The following is a 22,295-nucleotide window of genomic DNA, read 5'->3' as shown; positions in this document are numbered from 1 at the left end:
TTGCACAACATGATTGTTTGAGATATCTGAACTAAAACTGAACTGTTGAAACACATTTCTCTGAAGAATAAGAGTGCCATATGTCAACAAAATTGGTCCACAGGAATGCTGAGTTGTTTCATGTGGACAGACTGACAGCCAGCATCTTATAAAACGATACCATAGTAACAGGATCATCCTGGTGAGATTTGAGAGGTCAGTTGACTTCTATCTCAGTGAGAGAGGAAAAAAAATTTGACAACCATGGTCCAACATTATTTTTACATTGTTGCATAAGGATTCTGTTCAGAAATACTCACCAACCAACCTCTGCCTGTTGTCAGCTTCAGGATTCCTTCCCCAGGCAAACGCTTATGATTGCAACCTACACCATCTGGGTCTTCTAGGAAGCGCTGTGCTCGGATGTCATAAAAGAGCAATGAACCTTGACCTGTGCCAACAGTGATAATGTGCTCATAGAAACTGACTGACCGAATACCTATGCAAAAACAGAAACATTAGCAACAAATGAAAAATAGCAAGACAAAAAGAATCCTTGTAGATGAACATAACTTAGTTTATTATTACTTTCTACCATGATAATTTTTTCGTCTTTCTCTCTCTCTCTTTATACAGTGAGGCAAAAAAGTATTTAGTCAGCCTCCAATTGTGCAAGTTCTCCCACTTAAAAAGATGAGAGAGGCCTGTAATTTTCATCATAGGTATACCTCAACTATGAGAGACAAAATGAGAAAAAAAAAAAAAAAATCCAGAAATTCACATTGTCTGATTTTTGAAGAATTCATTTGCAAATTATGGTGGACCTACAAACAAGCAAGATTTCTGGCTCTCACAGACCTGTAACTTCTTCTGTTAGAGGCTCCTCTGTCCTCCACTCATTACCTGTATTAATGGCACCTGTTTGAACTCATCAATATAAAAGACATCTGTCCACAACCTCAAACAGTCACACTCCAAACTCCACTATGACCAAGACCAAAGAGCTGTCAAATGACACCAGAAACAAAATTGTAGACCTGCACCAGGCTGGGATGACTGAATCTGAAATAGGTAATCAGCTTGGTGTGAAGAAATCAACTGTGGGAGCAATTATTAGAAAATGGAAGACATATAAGACCACTGATAATTCCCTTGATCTTGGGCTCCACTCAAGACCTCACCCCGTGGGGTCAAAATCATCACAAGAACGGTGAGCAAAAATCCCAGAGCCACACGGGGAGACCTAGTGAATGACCTGCAGAGAGGTGGGACCAAAGTAACAAAGGCTACCATCAGTAACACACTACGCCGCCAAGGACTCAAATCCTGCAGTGCCAGACGTGTCACTTGCTTAAGCCAGTACATGTGCAGGCCCATCTGAAGTTTTCTAGACAGCATTTGAATGATCCAGAAGAGGATTGGTGGAATGTCATATGGTCAGATGAAACCAAAATAGAACTTTTTGGTAAAAACTCTACTCGTTGTGTTTGGAGAAAAAAGAATGCTGAGTTGCATCCAAAGAACACCATACCTACTGTAAAGCATGGGAGTGGAAACATGCTTTGGGGCTGTTTTTCTGCAAAGGGACCAGGACAACTGATCCATGTAAAGGAAATGATGAATGATACCATATATCGTCAGATTTTGAGTGAAAACCTCCTTCCATCAGCAAGGGCATTGAAGATGAAACGTGGCTGGGTCTTTCAGCATGACAATGATCCCAAACACACCATTCGGGTAACGAAGGAGTGGCTTCGTAAGAAGCATTTCAAGGTCCTGGAGTGTCCTGGAGTCTCCAGATCTCAACCCCATAAAAAATCTTGGAGGGAGTTGAAAGTTTGTGTTGCCCAGCGACAGCCCCAAAACATCACTGCTCTAGAGGAGATCAGCATGGAGGAATGGGCCAAAATACCAGCAATAGTGTGTGAAAACCTTGTGAAGACTTACAGAAAACGTTTGACCTCTGCCATTGCCAACAAAGGCTATATTACAAAGTATTGAGATGAACTTTTGTTATTGACCAAATACTTATTTTCCACCATAATTTGCAAATAAATTCTTCAAAAATCAGACAATGTGATTTGTGATTTCTGGATTTTTTTTTTCTCATTTTGTCTCTCATAGTTGAGGTATACCTATGATGAAAATTACAGGCTCTCTCATCTTTTTATATATATATATATAGTGGAGGATGGCCTGCTGTTTATCCCGGCCAATACCCCCAAGCCGCCAGGTGGAGCCCTCCTTGCAGCATGGAGGTCCCCAGAAGACCAGCAGGGCATCATGGACAATGGAGTTTTTATGCACCGCCCTGCTGGATGCCATGGGGCCACGAAAGGGAGCTGAAGGGAGGACCGAAGAGTTCTTCGTGCCCTATGACCCGGAAGTTCGGCATAGGAAGAGCGACGGGCTTCCGGGGTGAGAAAAAGCATTGTTTACCCTGACCCGGAAGAAATAAGTACTTGTGGACTGTTGGATTGGGAACACTTCCGGGTCGGGGGATATAAAAGGACTGTGGGAGCTCACAGACGGGGAGCTGAGTTGGGAGGCAGGGTGGCTAAGCGTGTGGGAGTGGAGGATTGGTTTATTGATTATTGTTATTGAGTATTGTGGAGAGGAGCGTGCTTTGTGCACATAATTATTATAATAAATAATTATTTGGACTTTTATCTGGTGTCTGACGTGTGGCCTGAAGGTACAAGGGTGCAAGAAGACTCCTAATCTGTCACAATATATATTGTGAGTTGGAGGGCTGATCGCACCTCAAGAAGATACAGACGCCCCTGGGAAAACCCCAATTCCTGAAACACATACTACCCTCACATTGCTCCTTATACCTTCTCACTTGCGCTATAATGCATAATACTAGCCTTGCACGATACTCCGCTAACTTAAAAGCCTTATGCAGCGCCTGTCAGTTTTGGAATTGATTGTTTTGCTTTTATCTATCTCTCTCTCTCTGACATTCTCTGCTCCTAACGGAACTGTCATCTTTGACTTGTCATGGAGCACGTTTAAGCTTTTGAAAAAGAAAAAAATGTTTGTTTGCAATGTTTGAATAAAATTCCTGTTTTCTACAACCACTTGTGTCTCTGTGCAAATCTCACTCACTCTTCACTAATTCTCCAACTTCCCGTGTAGGTAGAAGGCTGAAATTTGGCAGGCTTATTCCTTACAGCTTACTTACAAAAGTTGGGCAGGTTTCATTTCGAAATTCTACGCGTAAGGGTCATAACTGGAAGCTATTTTTCTCCATATAATGTAATGGAGTTGAGTTGGAGATGGCCGTGGGGGGGCAGAGTTTCGTGTGACATCATCACGCCTCCTACGTAAGTACGTAGAGAACAAGGAAGAACTCCAAACAGCGATGAGCACAAAACGCCATTTCACAATTGAGAAGGCAGAAAAACATTATGAAGCAAATGATGCATACAAGTATATTCATAAGTACAGCTACTGCGGAAACAAAGCACGGCGTGAACCGTAAGTTTATATTAAATTAAGTTCATAGACAGGCTGCCACTAGCGTTTGTAATTTAGTGCCTGCCCATATAAGGCCGCCCATCAGCGGCAATCCAATACAAACACTGCCTGTAAATATTCACGGGTGAAGGACTGTGCTTATGCAGAGGAAGATGAGATGGTCAGGGTGGTGTTTGGCACAAACTCATTGAAACTGCGAGAGAAACTTTTAAGTGCCGGGTCTTAGCTGACATTACACGAGATGGCACCAGCACAGCTGGGAACCTTCGATGCAAGAACACCAAGCGGCTCACGTGAACTGACGCAGTGCACAGACAAAAGCAACAGTTCCAAAGAGTGCTGAACAAAACCGAATTACACAATTGAGAAGGCAGCAAAAAATATGAAGCGCCTTATACATAGAATCATATTCATAAGTGCAGCTACTGCGAAACAAAGCACACGGTGGAAAAAGTGAATGTCCTGCTAAAGGAAGACAGTGAAAAAAAACCCGTGCATGCAGTTTGTCACATCTCAGATAAAAAGGAAGACGAGCTGTTTATTGATGCAGTAAGGAACTAATCGATGAATGAAACCTCTTATCTTTACAACGATTGACAAACACGGAATGTAACTTGAACACAACACATCCTACAAATACGACCTGATTGAAAGAAATAATGATAATCAAATCCTTGATGACAGCAACATTCAATAACACTCACAAAACAATTACTGTATATTGACAATCATGTTACGCTATTTTTAAAATGTTCCCTTTTCTTTTCATAACTTCTACTTCTCCACTCGATACGCGGTATATATATAAATGTATATATATACCCGATCTACATACATACTAGCATAGACAAGCCACACACTGTGGCGCAATTGTAGAGTCTTCGCCTCTAACGCTGACATTCGAGGTTCGATTCCCGAGAGGGGATGTACTGACTATGTACACGCGCTACCCGATTCATTTTACCTTCGATCTCCTTGGTTTGGGACGTATGAAAAATATTAGGTTAACGCAGAATCATGTTACGCTATTTTTAAAATTTTCCCTTTCTTAGCACAAGCACAGCTGAGAAGCTTCGATGCATGTACTCCATAACGCGTAAAAATAACGATTTAATCACACTTTCAATTCCAAGCAAACGGGAACTTTTGTCAATGCATGATTTCCTGGTACATCCATTACAACTGATGAACACATCACAGCTACAAAAATGTTAGAGTCGGAATAAAGCGTTCCTACGACTGATCATTTCGACTACCCGCGAAGCCTTGATAAAAGCATGGTTTTGTGCACACTGAAAAGCAAGCAAAATTAGATGCATTACAGAAAGCGGACTTTGTGGCTCTTACTGGGGATCATTGGACTTCCGTGACCGTTAGTAATTCTAATTACATCTAATTACAAAATGTTCAATGATCACACTGTTTTAGCCTAATGTACAAAATAATTTTGGCTAATGTTACTCAGAGAGTAAGCTGGTCAAATTACCTTTTATGTTTCTGACTTATTTTTTTAAGAAGAAAACTGCACTTTATGTTGAAATTTTGGTTATTATTATTTAAAGACAATACTATTCTGAAAATGTACTTAAAGTACTTAAACTACCACTTTATTTTTAAGTCTGCCCAATTTTAACCAGGGATGATATTTTTGTTTCTGTTTTGAATTCAAATGCAGTTTAAAAGCTTTTTTTCAGAAATTAAAACAGCTTCAGTTTACAATATTCATGTCCATGTCTATTATTTGATTCTGTCGCCCACTAAAACCCTTTTAAATTAAAAAAAAAAAAAATTTGCGATTTGGGGCAAATTTACGTGTGCGATTACATACGATTAATCAAGATTAATTCTTACACAGCCTCTAATTAATTGGATTAATTTTTTTAATCGAGTCCCACCCCTAATATATATATATATATGTAGATATATATGTAGATTTGTATATATATGTGTATATACAGTATATATGTAGATATGTATATGTGTATATACAGTATGTATATATATATATATATGTGTGTGTGTGTATATGTATATATATATATATATATATATAACTGTGTATATATATATATATATATATATATATATATGCCAGCAACACTCATGACAATGACAAAACAATTACATTGTCAATCATGTTACGTTATTATTAAAATGTTTCCTTTTCTTTTACTTCTCGCTGCCAATCGAGGTATTTTGCTATATATATATATATATATATATATATATATATATATATATATATATAAATATATATATATATATAAATATATATATATATAAATATATATAAATATATATATATATATATATATATATATATATATATATATATATATAAATAGATAGATATGACAACAACACTCATATCAATGACAAAACAATTACATTAACAATGTCTTACGTTATTTTTAAAATGTTTGCTTTTCTTTTTCATAACTTCTTTAACACACTACTTCTCCGCTGCGAAGTGCGGGTATTCTGCTAGTATATATATATATATATACACACACACACACGTGTAAAAAGCACGGGGTCCTAGTATTGAAATCGTCAAAAAAAATTGAAATGCAGAGATGTCAGGTAATTGGAAGGCACTACTTTGGGTATCTCTCTCCTAGGAGGATACCTGTTGCCGACGTGATCACATTGTTTATGTATTACCAGCTAAGCGACTGTCTTTCTTTGGAGGTTTGTATTTGCCGGCATGCTCGCCTCACTTGTGTATTAGCAGTGGGAGGAAAAGTAAAAGGGATACTGTTTTGCTGATTTGCTCGCCATGCTTATATATTAGGGGGTGGCAGTCGCAGTGAGATGCAATACGGTTTATACCTCCCGTCATTGTGTCTGTCCTCCCAGGTGAATATTGCCATAGGTGCATCAGCTACGTGAACGTGTTCAGCACAACAATCAGCTGGGGACTGATCAGCTGATGTCGGTACCTCACTTTCATTTTCGATCTACATCTCCATTTGCATCAAGATCGGAGTCTGACAAATCAGAGTCCAATTCAGCGATAATACGAAAAAAGTAATCCAAAGATTATTTGGCTTTGAGCATTCACTTTGGAATCTCTCCACATGCCATTTTAGAAAGTGTTTGCTCTTCAATACTCATGCACGCGCAAGGAATCGAGGTCAAATCAACAAAGCTAACTTTCTTTCTAGCAAAAGTGTATCGAAAAGCACTGTAACAAGAAGATTATTAATCTCTATCGATTGCTAGCGACACTGAGGCTTTCAAAATAATAATAATAATATTAATAACAAAAACTGCGTTAACGTGAGATAAAATAATTGTCAGTGTTAATGAATGCGTTAACTTGTCCAGCCCTAATATATATATATATATATATATATATAGTGTGCATGGCAGGGTTGCAAGGAGAAAGCCACTGTTCTCCAAAAAAAACATTGCTGCTTGTCTGCAGTTTACTAAAGATCACGTGGACAAACTAGAAGGCTATTGGAAGAATGTTTTGTGGACGGATGAGACCAAAATAGAACTTTGTGGTTTAAATGAAAAGCGTTATGTTTGGAGAAAGGAAAACACTGCATTGCAGCATAAGAACCATATCCCATCTGTGAAACATGGTGGTGGTAGTATCATGGTTTGAGCCTGTTTTGCTGCATCTGGGCCAGGGCGGCTTGCCTTAATTGATGGAAAAATGAATTCTGAATTATATCAGAGAATTCTAAAGGAAAATGTCAGGACATCTGTCCATGAACTGAATCTCAAAAGAAGGTGGGTCAGGCAGCAAGACAACGGCCCTAAGCACACAAGTCATTCTACCAAAGAATGGTTAAAGAAGAATAAAGTTAATGTTCTGGAATGGCCAAGTCAAAGTCCTGACCTTAATCCAATCGAAATGTTGTGGAATGACCTGAAGCGAGCAGTTAATGTGAGGAAACCTACAAACATCCCAGAGTTGAAGCTCTTCTGTATGGAGGAAAGGGCTTAAATTCCTTTCAGTTGCAGTTATTGCTGCAAAAAGGGGGGGTGGGGGGGTCACACCAGATACTGAAAGCAAAGGTTCACATACTTTTGCCACTCACAAATATGTAATATTCAATTATTTTCCTTAATAAACAAATGACCAAGTATGATATTTTTGGTTCATTTGTTTAACGGGTTTCTCTTTGTCTACTTTTAGGACTTGAGTGAAAATTTGATGATGTTTTAAGTCATATTTATGCAGAAATACAGAAAATTCTAAAGGGTTCACAAACCTTCAAGCACAACTGTATAAATAAATAAATATTTATGCACACACACACACAGATACAGTTAGGTCCATAAATATTTGGACAGAGACACGTTTTTTCTAATTTTAGTTCTGTACATTATCACAATGAAGTTTAAATGAAACAACTCAGATGCAGTTGAAGTGCAGACTTTCAGCTTTAATTCAGTGGGTTGAACAAAACGATTGCATAAAAATATGAGGCAACTAAAGTATTTTTTAACACAATCCCTTCATTTCAGGGGCTCAAAAGTAATTTCACAATTGGCTCAAAGGCTGTTTCATGGGTAGGTGTGGACAAGTCCATCGTTATGTCATTATCAATTAAGCAGATAAAAGGCCTAGAGTTGATTTGAGGTGTGGTGCTTGCATGTGGAAGATTTTGCTGTGAACAGACAACATGCGGTTAAAGGAGCTCTCCATGCAGGTGAATGAAGCCATCCTTAAGCTACAAAAACAGAAAAACTCATCCGAGAAATTGCTACAATAATATGAGTGGCAAAATCTACAGTTTGGTACATCCTAAGAAAGAAAGCAAGCACTGGTGAACTCAGCCACGCAAAAAGACCTGGATGTCCACGGAAAACAACAGTGGTGAATGATCACAGAATCATTTCAATGGTGAAGAGAAACCCCTTCACAACAGCCAACCAAGTGAACAACACTCTCCAGGGGGTAGGCATATCGATATCTAAGTCTACTATAAAGAGAAAACTGCATGAAAGTAAATACAGAGGGTGCACTGCAAGGTGCAAGCCACTCATAAGCCTCAAGAATAGAAAGGCTAGATTGGACTTTGCTGGAGAACATCTAAAAAAGCCAGCACAGTTCTGGAAAAACATTCTTTGGACAGATGAAACCAAGATCAACCGATACCAGAATGATGGCAAGAAAAAGGTATGGAGAAGGTGTGGAACAGCTCATTATCCAAAGCATACCACATCATTTGTAAAACACGGTGGAGGCAGTGTGATGGCTATTTAATTTAAAACAGGAGCTGATGTAAGGGCCTGCTTAAGGTCACTAAGTGCAGCGCCTGTAGCGTCATCCCATACCACGTGATTAGGTTTCCCTTTATCCGATTTGGCAAGGGCGTTGCTCTAACAGAAAACCAGGGTACAAACCGGCGATAGTAGCCCACTAAGCCAAGAAATACTTGTACCTGCAGCTTGGTTATGTGATGGGGTCAATTCACTATGGCATCTATTTTGGAGCATTGTGGTTTGACCATTCCTCGGCCCACTAGGAAACCTAAATATTTGGCTTCAACTAATTCAAAATAGCATTTCTTTGGATCAATACAAAGACTGGCATTTGCTAGCATCCGTAATACAGCCTTAACCTGCTGTAGGTGTTCCTTCCAGGTGCTGGAATAGATGACATCATCATCCGAGTAGGCAGCATTATACAAATTATGGGGTCTGAGCACTTTGTCAACCAGACGTTGGAAGGTAGCGGGAGCCCCATGTAATCTGAATGGAAGTACACAGTACTGCCAATGTCCGCTTGAGGTGCTAAACACTGTCTTTTCCTTTGTGGAGTCTGTTAAGGGAAAAAAATTTGGCGTCCTAGGCGCTCAAGAAGGTCGTCCACTCGTGACATTGAATTGGGAGACTTGGTTATGCCAACAGAAGTCATTGCAAAACCTCAAACTTCTGTCTGGCTTTTTGACCAACATGATGGGACTGAACCAGGGACTATAACTCTCCTCTATCACACCTAGATCCAGCATTCGTTTGATCTCCAACGCCACTTCTGTCTTTTTTGCTTCGGGAATCTGATATGGGCGTTCGTTATGCGCGACCAGGGAGGTTTGTCCAGGCTTCTCCTTCAGTACCTCTGGAACAGACAGGATAACTGCTTCAAGCTCCTGTCGCTGATGGCGAGTCAAATTATCACCAAAGTTAAGGTTCAATTTATGAGTGAACAGTGAGCAGGGCTGTTTGTTGGAGTGTTCGGGATCCCTTTCCTTCCACGGTTTCAGCAAATTAACATGCTAAATTCGCTCTCTGGGTCGACAATTACGTTGGATAACTAAATAATCGACCAGACCCTTCCACTCCTTAACTTCATATGGGCTTTGACAATGTGCCAACAATTTGGAATACAAGGTAGGAACTAATACCATGACTCGAGTATCCAGGCGGAACTCCCGAACGGTCATTCCACGGTTATAACAACGAGCCTGGGCTGCTTGCGTTTTCTCCATGTGATATTTTAGGATAGGTCTAATTTTTGCAAATCTATTGCATAATTGTGCAATACATTCAAGTATATTTACAGAGGGAAGGGCCTCCTCCTCCTCCCAGCGTTCTTTAAATACAGTGAATCGTTTATCACAGTTAATCCGTTCCAGACTCTACCGTGATAAATGAATTTTCGCAAAGTAGGATTCTTTATTTATAAATCGAATATTTTCGCAGTTAGGGTATAGAAAACCTGTTTACGACCTTCTAAATACGTTTTTTAACATTATTAGAGCCCTCTTAGACATGAAATAACACCCTTTAGTCACCATTACACTCGTATTACCCAATATATTAGACAAAATAAGAGAAAATAAGACATATTAGACGTTACAAATATCATATTACTAGGCGCACTCGCACCGACTTTTATCCTCAGTTTTTGTGCGCTCCATGTGTACATCAGGCATGTAAGTGTAGGGAATGAGAACATCAAAGTGCCCATTCATAACATCTCCCGAAAAGCTAGGTTTTTTTTTATCCCCTCAAGTGCCTGTTCGAAGTCGTACAATGTCAGCCCGAATCTGTACCGCTAAAGACGGAGTTTCATGCACTAAATAAGCTATAGATGAGAATAAGCAAGCACCATCTCCCCTGATATTTACTACGCGGTGAGGCATTTGTACTCCATCAACATTAATTATTTCCAGAGACATAATTTTGTCTATTTTTCCAGCGCATCGCGCACAAAAGCAAGGGAACGATGAGAGCACCAGAACTCTGCTCACATGCTTCATACCTCAAGCCGCAAGCAGTAAGTCTGTAATAAGCGGGATACCGCTACGCTTTGCACTCACAGGACGGAAGGACAATCCCGAACGCTTTTATCTAGTAGATTATTGTACTGTACATTTAATTGCACACAACCACTAACCTATGAAGGCACGACCTCAGTAGGAGAGTCTTCAGAGGTGGTGCAGTATCTTTAGCAGGAGCGTTGTTGTCTTCAGTGAAGAAGTACTAGGAGTAGGCAGTGGGTGTCTGGGTGCGCGGCTGAAGAATATCTTGATAGGCAGTTGCTGGCGCTGTCTTTTCATATGCGTGAGGAGGCTTTTGTAGGGTATTGCCATCTTTAATCATATCCAAGAGTTTCACCTTCTCCAGGATAGTAAGCATCTTCCTCCGGTGCTTACTTTTATTGTCAGAAGGCTTAGAAAAAGCAGCACGTTTAGGAGCCATCGTAGGGCTTAGATAAAAGTTCTCAGAAAGTGCATGCGTAGTGACGTAAGCGTGTATGAGAAAAAAATCACGATAGAGTGAAGCCGCAAAAGTCAAAGAGTGATATAGCGAGGGATCACTGTATATCAAATATACGTCAAGGTTGTTGTCCATACAATAATACAAAGGGCGAGAACCTCAAGGAGGCTTGTGGGACTTCCCGATATGCAAAAAGGATGAGGAGGAGGAGCTGATCTCAGTTCTTCGCGTCCTTATTGACTACCTTGTGTAGCATCTGTTTGATAGTTTGGTTAAACCTCTCGACTAGCCTATCTGTTTGAGGATGATATACAGAGGTCTTTAAATGCTTTATTTTCAGTAACTTAGCAGTCTCCCTGAATGTCTCAGAGGTAAAAGGCGTCCCTTGATCCATCAGGATTTCTTTAGAGATACAAACTCGCGCAAAGACCCCTACCACCTCCCGTGAGATAGCTTTGGAAGTAGCTGAGCGTAATGGAACAGCTTTAGGATATTGGGCTCTAGGGGTCTCACCAGGTCAACCCTAATATGTTCAAAAGGGACATCAATCAGGGGTAAAGGGATTTAGGAGTGCGGACCCTCCTAGGAATCTGCCACAATTGACATTCCAGACAGGACATGCAAAAGCGACGGACCTCCTTATTAATCCTAGGCCAAAAGGAGGTGGGTATGAGCCAGTTCACAGACTTGTCACCAGTACGTCTGTGGGACTAAGAGCAGGGACCTTGTGGCATGGGATATGTTGTGCGCTGGCCATCTACTAAGACCACTGCATTTACTGCAAATTTAAGGGAGTCATCGTTCCATTGTTTCCATTTAAATGAAGCCAGGGTCTGCCTAAAATGAAACTGCAGATGGCTGAGAGGATCAGATTCAACCTCAAGGGGAGTGGTTTCAGTCTGAGCCGGTACAGTGCTTAGTGATGACGTATCTTGCTGCGACAGCCAGTCTGTTTCCACGTTATTGTCCGAGGCCAAATTCTGCTCTTCTCCCGGCTGTGTACACAGCATGGAGGTAGCTAAGGACACGGTGTTAGCGTCCATAACAAGACCTAGTGTATTTGTGGGAGTAGCAAGTGTTATGCCGGGAACGGAAGTGGCGTCAGTCTGGGCGCCCGGACCGGAAGTGATGTTAAATCAGGCAGGTTTTCCCATATTTGGCCTGCAGAGATAACAGAAATAGGCTTAGAGCACCCCGCCACCCCCTAGCCTGGTGGGTAATTACCTTCACTTGGTCCACTCAGCTCCCTCCTAGTCACATGTGTGTAAAACTCTCTCTCAGGTACACAATAGTTCTACCACAACTTTACCATGTTTAAATATCAGTTTTTCTATTAGCTTTCTTGGACTTAAAACTGATTTATACTTTTGTCATTGAGGCTTTGTTGTAGCTTTGGCGTAGTCTGACACATACCTCCTCAAAAATATGACTGCGCTTCACATTGACGCAGACAATACACTGAGCCCACGACTCTAATTGGACAGTTTGGGAACTACGAATTTACTGAAACCTCAGAAGTATCTCTCTTTCTCTCTCTCTCTCTCTCTCCTAGGACGTGAAGTGGATGATGGTCAATTGTGAGCTGCAACATGTGGATGAAGAACTCTGAGCCCTTGAGAGTCTGATTCAGCAACTCTTTGCCAGACAGACACACCCAAGGCACCTGAAATCTCGCCTGTGATAAGAGCACCTCAACAGCTTAGATTGACACAACTACTCTCAATGTGGCAACATCAACCCCGCGCCATGCCGCTTTCTCACTAGGCCAGGTGAGTTTTACTCCCACTCCTACTCTAAACTATGATGATAGAATCTGGCTATTTCAGCACTGCAGGCAGGGAATCAAAACCAGACCACCTTCATTGGCTCAAGCAAGCATCGCAATCGCAAATGCTTTGACCCTCTCTGCTCCGCCAAGTGCTGGCAGACTTTAGAGATGTAGTTGTTATTGGAGACTCAATTGCACACAACCTCAATATTTAATACCTAAACAGAAATCCTTTGTTTCTTGTCTTCCCGGTGCACGAGAACGAGACATTACAAGAAGAGTGCTGACAATCTTCAAGAAGCACAAGGACAGGGTTGTTTAGACCATCATAATCCATATGGGAATAAATGACATTTGATACTGATAGCTTAGGCCACGAAAGAGAGCGCCCCGGCTGCATGAGTCATCATTTCAGGTCCTTTGTCATTGGTTAGGAGGTCGAATCAAGCGTACATTCGACTACTGTCCTTGAACAACTAGCTGAAAAGCTTCTGCAAGGCATGAAACATCAGTTTCACTGACAACTGGCATCTTTTTTGGGAAAGATCACATTTCTTCAGATGCAACCTAACAGATTCGGCACCCAGGTCCACTTCAATGCCATCTTAAAGGTAATCTGTCTTTCTTGACTTGAATAACTTAATTAGTATTTCTAGGTGTTGTTAACACTTCAATTCAGTTCTGCATTTCCAAGACAATAAATTTGGCTGTGCTAAATATTACATCATTAAACAGCAAGACTTTTTAAATGAATGATCTTATCAGTGATAGGAAAATTAACTTACTTAAATGTGGCTAAGCTCAAAGGGTGTGACAGTGTTAATTGAAGTAGCACCTCCAAATTACAGCTTGCTCATTTGGTGAGCCAAGGCAAAAAAGGCGGCAGTTTAGCAAGTATTTGCTCAAGACAATTAAACGTTAAAAATTCCACTTTTTGTACCTTCATGTCTTTTCAAGAACATTGCCATTTTTACTCAAGGGGTCATGCAGTCTCTTGTATTGACCGCTTACAGACCACTAAAATATAAGGCGTCTTTTACTGTGGAATTCTCAAACTTGGTATCTACAATAATAACTATGATAGGGTCCTAGTTGTAGGTGATTTTAATTTTCATGTGGACAACCAGTTTTACCCGAAAGTAAGGGGATTCCTGAACTTACTGCACTCTTGATTTGAGTCAACCAGCCCACACATAATAAATGACACAACATTAGATTTAGCAATTTCAAAAGGATTAAAAGTTGATGTGAGGCAGGTTCTGGATTTCTGTATATTGGACCATTTTGTATATTACTTAATGTAGAAATACTGACAACTACAACTAATAAGAAGTGTACTGTTACAAAATGTTATTTTGATACATCTGCAGCTTTAGTGTTTACTAATGTTCTAAACAATCAGTCCAAATGTAGTGCTTGCCTCAACAGTTCTAATAGTGTAAATAGGAAGGTAGAAAATTTTAATGTTAAGGTGACAACTGCTGTTGACACAGTGGCCGCCTCTGAAAAGAAGGTTAAGAAATTCTCCAGCAACAGGTACACATGTCGTAAATGTAGGAAGGACGGTTCTTGGGTGTGTGGGAACTGTTAACACTTGAATCTGATGATTACATATAGCGTGGAACTGACCTCACTGTACTATTCTTTCCTTTGCATGTCCTGGTGTACAAAAGAAACACCACCATGCACCAAAATGTGGAGACCGGGCAAGATCGAAAAAAACAAAAAACACGCGGTCACTGATTACAACCGCAAGATGGTATGCAAATAAACTGGAATAATATGAATAATGTTACATTCGTGCCACAATGTTTTCTGAAATGTACTATACAGATCATAAAATGAATAATTACAAATAGTATATATACCTATGTCTCTGTTTTCTGTCAGTGAGGCTTTGACATCATAGACCATAAAGCACATACCAATTCAGTGTAAGCAGAAACACTCAATAAAATTGATTAAAAAAATTCAAATGACAATGAGATAGGAAGAAGGCAGATTCACCAGCGTTTGTGTGTCAGCTTTTATCCAACCAGATCTAAGAATTTCCAGTTTGATTGTCTCAAAGCACCACTCACATCTAGTTATTCCCAGTTTCAAATAAAAACTAACAGCATCAGATCCCATGATCGTGAGTGAGAAAATAAAAGTGGGAAAAAAAAAAAAAGCTAACTTTTACAAGTTCTATAAATTTACAGCGGCTGTTACAGACCCAAATCAAATGTATATTTTTATATTAAAATGTTAACAATAAGAGCAGCTCACTACTCAAAACGGTAAATATACAAGGCAGTCAGGATCAAACCGGGGGACTCTTGATTACAAGTCAGCAATTCTTATCACTGCACCGTGGAAGCTGTTGCATTATCCTTGAACCTTTTGTGTTAATTTGATCTTTGGACTTCAGGCTTCAGACATTACATAGTTTATGTCTACATTTTGTAATTTATTACTGAAATATGAAAAATGTTTCTGTTTTAACAATGTGTTTACACAGATTATTGTAAAAATGGAACATACACGAAATGCATGTGTTCCAAATAATGATCTATTTCCATTCTAAAACACCAGTACTTCACTCCCAGATAATCAAGGCTGGAACTGGGAGAACTTTGTGCCCTTTCTGCGGGGTGGGGGGATTCATTAGTAGGCTGCTTGTCTTGATTGGCACATTTACAAGACAAAAGACCCTGACAGAAAGGTGCGAAGGGATTTAAGGTGGGCTGGATTTACAAGTTTTTTTGTAGGCTTTGGTAATTATAGTGTTAAGATTAAACACACAAATATACAAAATGATCCTTATTTGCTAGAATAACTATTTACAAATACAAAAAATACTAAATACACCCCCACAAACAAACCCCCACACAACGATGATTACAGTCCTGAAAAAAAAAGTCCTTACTGTAAATGATGGAAGTGATTCTGGAACTGGAAACTAGGGTTAAATGATGGAAAGAAGTGTGTAACGCTCCTATTCAATAAACTGCTTCCCGGAATATGGATAGTGAAATTTAGTCCTGCCACCGGAGTCCAGAAGAACAGTCTTTGGAGGCAAGCCTCTTATCCAAGAGCATCGAAGGACTGGATTGCAAGGAAAAGAACCCACCGCTGTCCTTAAATCTCGTGGCCAAGCACCATCCTTCTCCGCTACGAATGTCCAGTAACTGAAAATGTTTAGGACCTGCTGCGGATGATGTTCATTAGAAAATGGTCCACTTGAAAAGTCCTGCCACATCCTTCTCTTCCGGTTTCATTGGTACAGTGCATATAAAACACAAACTACAAATCCCACACGCCCCTCTGCATCAGTGCAAACCTGTTTAAAGTCACCGACCCCAATTTACAAACAGGAATCAGTCCACCCAGTGTTGTCATTCAAATTTAACAAACACTCAACAGGACATACTTACATAGAAAAGAAAAACACTATGTCACACCGTTATAAAGTCATAACTTTAGTTCTTCAAATGGCAGTCTACTTAAAATTCCAAGACAACTGAAAAAGATACGCACAGGAAAAGCTGCAGAACTAGATGGAATCAGTCCTCAAGTTCTTAAGGCCTGTGCTGACCAAAATTGTGGTGTCTTCACCTATTTAGTCTGTCCTGATCCATTGAAGGCAGTTGCCTCTTCACCTAAAGACTATAGATCAGTGGCACTTAATGTGTCACATCACGAAGACCTTTAAGAGACTAGTCTTGGACTATATGAGGCCTCTTGTGGTAAACCATCTGGAATCACTTCAGTTTTCCAATTAAACAAATATTGGAGAGGTGGATGCAATTATCTATTTGCTCCACAAGGTGTATTCTCTCCTGGACAAAGCTAGTAGCACTGCAAGGATTATGCTTTTTGATTTCTCCAGTGCCTTCAATACCATCCAGCCATCCTTGTTAAGATGCAAGCTCAGATAAATGCAGGTGAATGAGTCTATAGTGTCTGGGATAATGGATTATCTGTTGGGCAGACCACAGTTTGTGAGATTTAATGACAGTGTTAAGGACAGTATTTATAATGCGGATGTGAGCAACACTGGAGCACCACAAGGAATGGTCCTAACGAGTTTCATCTTCACTCTGTACACCTCCAGCTACAAATATACCAGGTCATGTTACTTGCAGAAATACTCAGATGATTCTGTACTTATGGAGTATATTGATAAAGGGAATGAGGCAGAGTATAGGAATCAGATGGAGAAGTGTTCCTTGGTGTAAAGCGAATTGTCTGCATATTAACATCAGCAAAACCAAAGAATGGGTTATTGATTTTATTGACAAGTACTTGGGAATCCACATTAATGACAGGTTGGATTGGTCTCGGAAAACTAAAGGAACTATATAAGAAATGGCAGAGCAGGCTTTTTTCCTTAGGAGACTGCATTCCTTTAATGTGGGAGCTGGGCTGGTAACATCAATTCAAGAGATGCCCACCAAATCAACAAGCTAATTAAAAAGACAGGCTCAGTTACGGGATTCATTCTGTACCCACTGGAGGTAGTAGCGAAGGATAAAAATAAAACAAAACTGAGTCCCATTATGAATAATGCTGCATATCCTCTCTTTGACACATTAACACTGTGTACTTCCAGCCAATGAATTATTCAGCAGAAGTGTGTCAAGAAACATTACTGGGTCTCCTTTATGCCAACCTCAATACACCTACATAACCGTCACTGTGACTGACAGCCACGTCAGAAGTTTTCTTTCTTTTTTATTTTTTTGCTTTATAGTAATTCTGGTATGTGTTCAGACTAAAGTGTCTGCACATATTTATTTACTTACTTATCTACCTATTGCTTCTGTAAAAACACAAATTTACCCCTGGGAACAAATAAGGTTTTTACTTTTTTTCCTTCTACTATCTGTCTGTCTGTATATCTATTATCACGGACGGCTGGGTGCCATACCCAGCCAGGACACCTATATAGCGCCTCTGCTAGGAGAGGACAGCTGCCCTGGTTGCTATGGGGGTCACAGGAACCAAGCTGGGAAGCTCAACCCTATAGGGGCCCATGGCCATCACCAGGGGGCGGGTTCTGGTTCCTGAAGCCCTGGAAGCCAGCACTTCCGCCATACCATTGTGAGGTTGAGAGAGAGAGAGGGGATGATTGGTGCTGGAAACACTGTGTGTGGTGCGGAACTGTTTATGAACCTGGCATTTGTAAATAAATCGTGTGTGGTGGACTTAAAACGTTGTCTGCCTGTCTGTAGTCGGGCTGGCTTTCACATTATCTATCAAAAATTTTTGTCTAATAGTATTTTCTCAATTGACTAGTTGTCCTAGTCCCTCCTCCACATTGTGCGCCTGCATTCTATGATGCTCTGTACTGTTTCTGAACTACCTAAACATGGGAGCAGCTGAACCACATTCAGTGGAGCAAACAACAGGCAAAAATCTTATTTGTAGGAGTATTTCAGATGAAAATCTGAAAAATTGTTTTTTTAATCATTGTTGTGTGCTCCACAGCAACACTAGCTCAATGCATGAACTTCTTAAGAGGAAGCACACACTGACATATAACAATGGAAAAGCCAACAATACTGTAAGTAATCCACTTTCTCTAATTTAGCTGATTGACAACAATTTTTTTCAGTGTTGTGAAGCCATTTTTATTATTTACAGTAATCTCTCGCTATATCGCGCTTTGACTTTCGCGGTTTCACTCTATCGCGGATTTTAAATGTAAGCACATCTAAATATATATCACAGATTTTTCGCTGGTTCGCGGATTTCTGCAGACAGTGGGTCTTTTAATTTATGCTACACGCTTCCTCAGTTTGTTTGCCCTGTTGATTTCATACAAGGGACGCTATTGGCGGATGGCTTAGACGCTACCCAATCAGAGCATGTATTACATATTAACTAAAACTCCTCAATGCTATAAGATATGCATCCCGCGCGGAGCTTGATTGTTTGCTTGTCTCTGCCTCTCTATTACCCTCTCTGACATTCTCTGCGCCTGACGGAGGAGTTGTGAGCAGAGGTGCTGTTTGCTTAAAAGATACTGACGCTCCTCTAAAAAAATGCTGCTTTATTGCGGTGCTCGGCATATTTAAAAGCACAAAAGCACACGTATTGATTTTTTGATTGTTGCTTTAATCTCGCTCTCTCTCTCTGGCGTTCTCTGCCTGACGGAGGAGATGTGAGCAGAGGGGCTGTTTGCACAGAGGCTGTTTGCTTAGAAGATACTAACGCTCCTCTAAAAATGCCGCGGCAAACTTAAAAGCACAAGTATTGATTTTTTGATTGTTTGCTTTTCTTTGCGAGCTCTCTCTCTCTCTCCCTCTGAAATTCTCTGCTCCTGAAGAGAAGAAGATCTATTTGCATTCTTTTAATTGTGAGAAAGAACTGTCATCTCTGTCTTGTCATAGAGGACAGTTTAAACTTTTGACTAAAGGGTGTTATTTCATGTCTAGAGGGCTCTAATAATGTTAACAGTGTGGGAGAGTTTATAAGGGCTTAAAATATATAAAAATAACTACACAAACATATGGTTTCTACTTCGTGGATTTTCGTCTATCGCGGGGGGTTCTGGAACGCAACCCCCGCGATCGAGGAGGGATTACTGTACTAGCAAAATACCCGCGCTTTGCAGCGGAGAAGTAGTGTGTTAAAGAAGTTATGAAAAAGAAAAGGAAACATTTTAAAAATAACATGACATGATTGTCAGTGTAATTGTTTTGTGACTGTTATGAGTGTTGCTGTCATCAAGGATCTGATTATCATTATTTCTTTTAATCAGGTTCGTATTTGGAGGATGTGTTGTGTTCAAGTTATATTCCATGTTTGTCAACCGTTGTAAAGATAACAGGTTTCATTCATCGAAGTGTTCACTACCCAAATCGGTACTCGTGAATCTAAGATGTTTAACAGGCATTCCCGGTATTAAGTTGTGGATTTGCCTGCGAATATTTAGTGGCAACGTGTCTATGAACTTAATTTAAACTTAAGCTTTACACCTTGCTTTCCTATTGATATGTCTACAGAGGCTTGTTCAGATTCAAAGGGTTGTTCCTTTCTTACTGCATCAATAAACAGCTTGTCTTCCTCTTTATCTGAGACATCACACACTGCATACACGGGTTTACCTTTCCCAGCCCTGCAAACTTTAGCGAAGTGGTTCAATATACCACATTTTTTACACTGTCTTCCTTTAGCTGGACATTGACTTTTTCCACCGTGTGCTTTGTTTCCGCATTACCTGCACTTATGAATATGCTTGTATGCGTCACACGCTTCATATTCTTTTGCTGCCATCTCAATTGTGTAATGCGTTTTTTGGTCAGCGCTCTTTGGAGGTCTTGCTTTTTGTGTGCGTACTGCGTTCACAGTCAGTTCACGTGAGCCGCTCAGAGTACATGCATCGAAGGTTCTCAGCTGTGGTTGTGCGATCTTGCGATGTCCACGGCTTTATTTAATGTTAGCTCAGACCCAGCACTTAAAAGTTTCTCTTGCAATTTCGCTGAGTTTGTGCCAAACACTAGTCTATCCCTGACCATCTCATCTTCGTTTGCATAAGCACAGTCCTTCACCCGCGAATATTTAGCGGCAGCGTGTCTTTTGGATTGCTGCTGACGGACGGCCTTATATGGGCAGGCACTCAATTACACAGGAGGCGTGATGATGAGAGACACAACTCCGCCTCACACGGCAACCGAGCTGCAGGCTATGGCCGTATATATGTACTCAAGTAGGTTCCAGTTATGACCGTTACGTGTAGAATTTCGAAATGAAACCTGCCTAACTTTTGCAAGTAAACTGTAAGGAATGAGCCTGCCAAATTTCAGCCTTCTACCTACACGGGAAGTTGGAGAATTAGTGATGAGTCAGTGAGGGCTTTGCCTTTTATTAGTATAGATGAAATATACTTTAGTTATCAACTTAGTTTCCTAGGGAAAATTAGTTCCCTCATGTCATTATTTTGAAAAGAACAAAAAAAAAAATAAATTAATCAAACTTCAGTAATAATAAACTTTAAGGTTGCATGTCATCTGACTGCAGTTTGAAACATGGTTCAGGCATCTTCCAAGACTTGAAGAAAAAGTTCACATTTTAATAACTTTCAGTAACTTGCCAGCATCATCAACCATTTTTAATGCTTGTAGAAAACCAGAATACTATAAAAGAATTTAACTACTTATTTATTGAAAAAAAAAAGATTTAGGACTCACCACTACCCCTTTCTCTGGAGCTCACAGACTTGACATTGTGTGGAGGCTGTCTAGGATCCAGGAAAGAGACATGCGCTTGAGAACCCACTGCATAGACAGACCACTCTTGGCCATAAGCTAAGCAAACATTTTCTTTACAGTGTGGCAGCTTCGTTGAAAGTAGCTAAAATAAAAATACAATGTGGAACAATCAGAATGGGAATATTAAGTAGGCTGAAAAGAAATCAGTGGCATGACAGTATTAGAGATCTTTCAACATCAGTGCTGTAGGAAAAAACAGCACCATAAAGGCATAGTAACCAATTTGAAATTGGTAAACTACAAATAATATGAATCGGGCAAAGGTCCAGGATAATATGTGGTGTTTATTTCAATTAACAATAAAAATCTGTGAACAGTTTTGATGTCAATATATTGTAAAGGTAAGCAGTACATCACCATTAACAAGAATCAGTTCTTCAATTCTATTTTAACTAAGAAATGGTCACTCTCAAACTCGTTTAAAGACAATATTTTCTTTCATTTCTCTTATTTTGAACTAATCTAAAAAGACGCAAGATATAAAACATGGAGGGATATGAGGCTGGTCACTGAAATGCCCATTATTAGTGCTGGAGTTTGACATTTCAATCTATGGACCGGAACCTCTGCTTGCTTAAAATTGACCATCACCTCTTATTATTTTTTAATTTCTAAAAGACTGTATTTAGACACACTTCTCCGGTACTTGCTTTTTCTAAATTCCATTGTTACCAGGAAGTATTAGTTTATCTTTCCCTCTGCCTTTTACAAAGACAAAGGAACCTCAATTGTCTATTAGCAAACTGATAGATACTGAAACTGCACTCACATTGCAACTTAAAGTTCATCCTAGATAATATGCAGTAATAAAATATCTCATAAAATAATAACACCAGTAAAGCTGGTGGAAATGCTAAGTCTGAAATTAACAGTGATGAATTAAAATCAGTCGTTTTTAATAAAGGAACTGAAAATTAAATTCTGTATTTATTTCAGTGTTCATCTACACTTGTCTTCAACACAACCAGACTTAAAGGTATTCCTTATAAAAACCTTTATGAAAGCAATCAATGTTTTGTAAAAATAGGAGAAAAAAAAATCCAATGACTACTGATCATAACACTAATAATCAGCAGAGGTTGTGAGATAGGAGAAAAAATGGGATATCTAAGTTCACTAAC

The 22,295-nt window shown here is 39.8% G+C and overlaps 1 protein-coding gene across 1 annotated transcript in view; it reads right to left on the bottom strand.

The window, feature by feature from the left end:
- dcaf12 (DDB1 and CUL4 associated factor 12) overlaps nt 1-22,295 on the bottom strand; it is a 146,224-nt gene that overhangs the window by 4,603 nt on the left and 119,326 nt on the right. The window contains exons 7-8 of the mRNA XM_039759044.1: nt 21,094-21,256; nt 300-478 (exon numbers count right to left, since the gene is read on the bottom strand). Coding sequence (XP_039614978.1) covers nt 300-478; nt 21,094-21,256 — 342 coding nt within the window. The remainder of the gene's footprint in view (nt 1-299; nt 479-21,093; nt 21,257-22,295) is intronic.

Source organism: Polypterus senegalus, chromosome 7, assembly GCF_016835505.1.
Source record: "Polypterus senegalus isolate Bchr_013 chromosome 7, ASM1683550v1, whole genome shotgun sequence".
Lineage (NCBI taxonomy): Eukaryota > Metazoa > Chordata > Cladistia > Polypteriformes > Polypteridae > Polypterus > Polypterus senegalus.
The sequence above is the reverse complement of the archived record's forward strand: the minus strand, read 5'-3'. Positions and strand labels throughout refer to the sequence as shown.